At 48.6% G+C, this 3,263-nt stretch overlaps 2 protein-coding genes across 2 annotated transcripts; both read right to left on the bottom strand.

Moving 5' to 3' along the window:
• Positions 1 to 91: 91 nt before the first annotated feature.
• Positions 92 to 1,500, bottom strand: BDV27DRAFT_139956 (EF-hand domain-containing protein; the record flags this gene model as incomplete). Its single annotated transcript, XM_032069556.1, has 3 exons — positions 1,076 to 1,500; positions 986 to 1,004; positions 92 to 923 (listed from the first exon to the last, which is right to left on the bottom strand). Coding segments are annotated over exons 1-3 (892 nt in total), but the record flags the coding sequence as incomplete, so codon positions are not given.
• A 204-nt stretch (positions 1,501 to 1,704) lies between these two features.
• Positions 1,705 to 2,889, bottom strand: BDV27DRAFT_139954 (putative short-chain dehydrogenase/reductase family protein; the record flags this gene model as incomplete). The annotated part of the gene is made up of 2 exons (XM_032069555.1): positions 1,915 to 2,889; positions 1,705 to 1,827 (listed from the first exon to the last, which is right to left on the bottom strand). The coding sequence occupies exons 1-2, from the start codon at positions 2,790 to 2,792 to the stop codon at positions 1,707 to 1,709; spliced, it is 999 nt and encodes a 332-aa protein (XP_031920177.1). The 5' UTR covers positions 2,793 to 2,889.
• Between the last annotated feature and the right edge of the window lie 374 nt (positions 2,890 to 3,263).

Below are 3,263 nucleotides of genomic sequence, written 5' to 3'. Positions count from 1 at the left end.
AAAAAAAAAAAAAAAAAAAAAAAGAAAAAAAAGGAGAAGAGGGAAGAAAAATGAGAGAGAAATAAAATAAGAAACACCACATTTCCCTTACCAGTTAAGAACTCCTCAAAGCTCACAGTAATGTAACCATCGCGGTCATCGTCATACCGCTTGAACACGTCCGTCATCCGTCTCAAGCTGATACACGCCTGCACAAACAGGTCGAAGCTCATTCCCATCTTTCCGGGGTGAGCAGGCCCACCATTCATTTGTCGTCCCTTGCTCTCAAATGTGGTGAAAAGCACCGTCACAAACGGCTGGCTTAGTCGGTATCCGAATGCGAGGAGTGCGTTCTCGAATTCCTGGAGGCTGATGCGCCCGCTACGGTCGACATCGAATCGGTCAAAAAGCTCCCGCCATGCGGCTAGGTAGCGCCATAGCGATACAAACTCGTCGAACGAGATCGTTCCACTGCTATTCCGGTCAAACATGCGGATCATCATCTTCACCGTCTTGGGGTGAAACGAGGTGAAATCACCATTCACCAGAGCGGAGCCCAGCTCCAACTCGGTCAGTGAACCAGTGTGGGATGAGTTGGCGGCGCGAAACAGCGGGAAGAGTTGTTGTGGATCGTCATCAGGGACAGCCAACGGAGGCGGGTTTGGAGACCGTGGGGGCCGAGATGAGGGCTGGGGCCGATTGCGCACAGGCTGGGAAGGGGGTGGCCCAAACCCATAGTTCTGTGGAGGTGGTGATGGGTGCAGTGGATGAGTCCGGTGTTGGTTTGCTGCTGGTGCGGGTAATGGCTTGTTCATGTGCGCACTCGTGACGGGAACTCGAGGTGGGACCCCACTAGAAGAGGGGTTCGGGGATGGTCGAGATGGTTTACTCTGATGGTGATGATGCTGAGGGCCGGTTTGCATGGCACCGATCATCTGAGCTACCTGGCGTTATTTCATCAGTTATGGAGGGGTCGATTAGGGAAACGAAAGCACTCGGTCGGTACCTGTTCGGGCTCTGCATGTCTGGTCCAATTTATGCAACATTAGCGATATACGGCGCATCCTGAAAATCATCATCTGCGACCTCAACTTACGCTGGCAACGCATCTGGATTGTAAGATTGATTGTACGCCATGGCGTTGTCTATTGGTGTCGACCCAGCTGACGTAACCGATGTTTGGTATGGATATAAGGAAATGAGGTTTGGGGGATGCTTGACGCGGGAAACGCGCTCTTTATAGCGATCGGACAAGCCACTCAACAAAGAAGGAAGAGGAATCAGGCAGAGATAAGAAAAGGATTTTGGTCAGGAGTTTCAGGAGGGAGTTAGTGTTTGCGTTAGCATATGCTTCTTCGTAGTCAAAAGCGGAGCGCGTGGGGCACTGGTTCGAAAAGCTGATTGCCAAGAGTCTTAATATGTTGAATCAAAGGGGGGGGCGATCAATATACGAATACGCGGTGGCAGAGAGAAGATCAACAAACTAAGGGGTAGGAAATTGGGCATCCAAATGGAATGAAATGAAGGTTTTCTAAGAGAAAGAATCGCTTCAGCCCTATCCCACCCTCTGATTCATTTGTTTATCCTGATTGAGTATGGCTCTCGGGTTCTCCTCAATTCCCGGTGGAGCTAATGTGAGTCTGTATCTATATTTATCTTTTTTCCACAGTACGTATTTATGGTTCGGTTAACTTGTTCCTTTGCCTAATTTAGTATTACATTATCCTTCATTCCCCAATTAACTCTTTGATTTCTGGAGACTGCTCTTGAAGAATCTCAATGATCTCTTTCCACGCCTTGGCCTGGAATTCCTTTCCTTCCGTTCCCGTTGTCAGCGCAGTGGATTCGCTGCACTTGTTAGCATGTAATAGTAAAATCCGACGGAAAACAGAAGAAAAATAAAAAGAAAGGAAAGGAGAATGAGAAGAAACATACTCCAAATACCCGTCACTCCTCCAGCATTTTCCGTGTGATTCTGCTCCCTGGTATGTGGCACTAACTAGCGACCGACTTCCTTGCTCTGCCGTGCGAGCAAAGAGCTTATAGAACAGCCAAACAACCCATCGCTCATAGAATCGATCATACTGCCGTCCAAGCGACGACACACACAGTCCCGGGCTTATCGTATTAACAATAACAGGGAGAGTTCCATTCTCATTCCGTACTCGATCAGCCACCGTCTTCAGAGCATACTCCAGCAGCAGCTTAGAGATGCCGTACTGCCTTGTCCCGCTAAAGTGTCGTGGATCATTCAGATGCTCCAATAGTGGCCCCTCCGTCCGGAGACTCGTAGCCTTGACTTGAACAAACTGCTGGCTGGAAACGACAGCAATATGCGCCGGATTCGAGTCAGATGAGTTATCTCTCAGCTTCGGAAGGAGCAGAAGCGCCAATAGAGAAGTGGACAACGCGTTAACCTGCAGTGTTTCTTCCCATCCCTCCGGGGATGCGGTATACACTTTATTGCAGAGACCTGCATTGAGGAGTGCGATGTCTAGCTGCTTGATTTCCTTTTGAATGCGACTCGCAAAGGTTTTGACGCTTTGGAAACTGTTCATGTCCAGCTCCCAGACTTGGATCACTCCCTGTCTGGTGGTGCGCTTTTCCAGCTCGGTTTTGGTTGCATTTCCTCGTTCTAGGCTGCGACTGCCGATTATTAGCGACTCCACGCCTAAACTCAGAAGCTTGATGGCAGCTTCAAAACCCAGGCCAGACGTGGCTCCAGTCAAGACGACGGTTTTGCCGGCAAAGGAGACTGTTGGGTCGACTGGGAGAGTATACTGTGTTCGGAGTAGGCGTAGTAAGCTGGCCATAGTAACTATATTTCCACGAACAAACAAAATATGATAAGCTGTGGATAGAGTTTGGAGTAGATGATTTATTGGATAGTTGAACGAAAGCAATGCCAAGTAATAAGCAGCTATTGAAGATTCCTAATCCTTATTAGGAAGGGTCCCACACAATTTAGATTACCTTGTAGTATGCTTTTTTTTCACGATTAAGACATTGATCAATAAGCAGGGGGTTTTAGTCGAACCTGAGGCAGCAAGAAGAGACGGAAGGATAATGTCGGGTGCAGCGGGGCATCAACTTGGAAGGCTATCCGAATTGATTGGTCCAATGTTGCATCAACTTTCCGCCATCCCACATTGATTGCGAGCAAACAGTACAAACACATGGGATGGATTGTAGCCGTCTCTTACATCAGCAGACCCACCCGCCATTCGGCGTGTTGGTCTGCCTCACCTCAACGCAAATTCCCACTTCAACGCAAAATTTGAAGC

This window comes from Aspergillus caelatus (assembly GCF_009193585.1).
Source record: "Aspergillus caelatus strain CBS 763.97 unplaced genomic scaffold BDV27scaffold_603, whole genome shotgun sequence".
NCBI classification, from domain to species: Eukaryota; Fungi; Ascomycota; class Eurotiomycetes; order Eurotiales; family Aspergillaceae; genus Aspergillus; species Aspergillus caelatus.
This window is presented reverse-complemented; position numbering and strand designations above follow the sequence as displayed.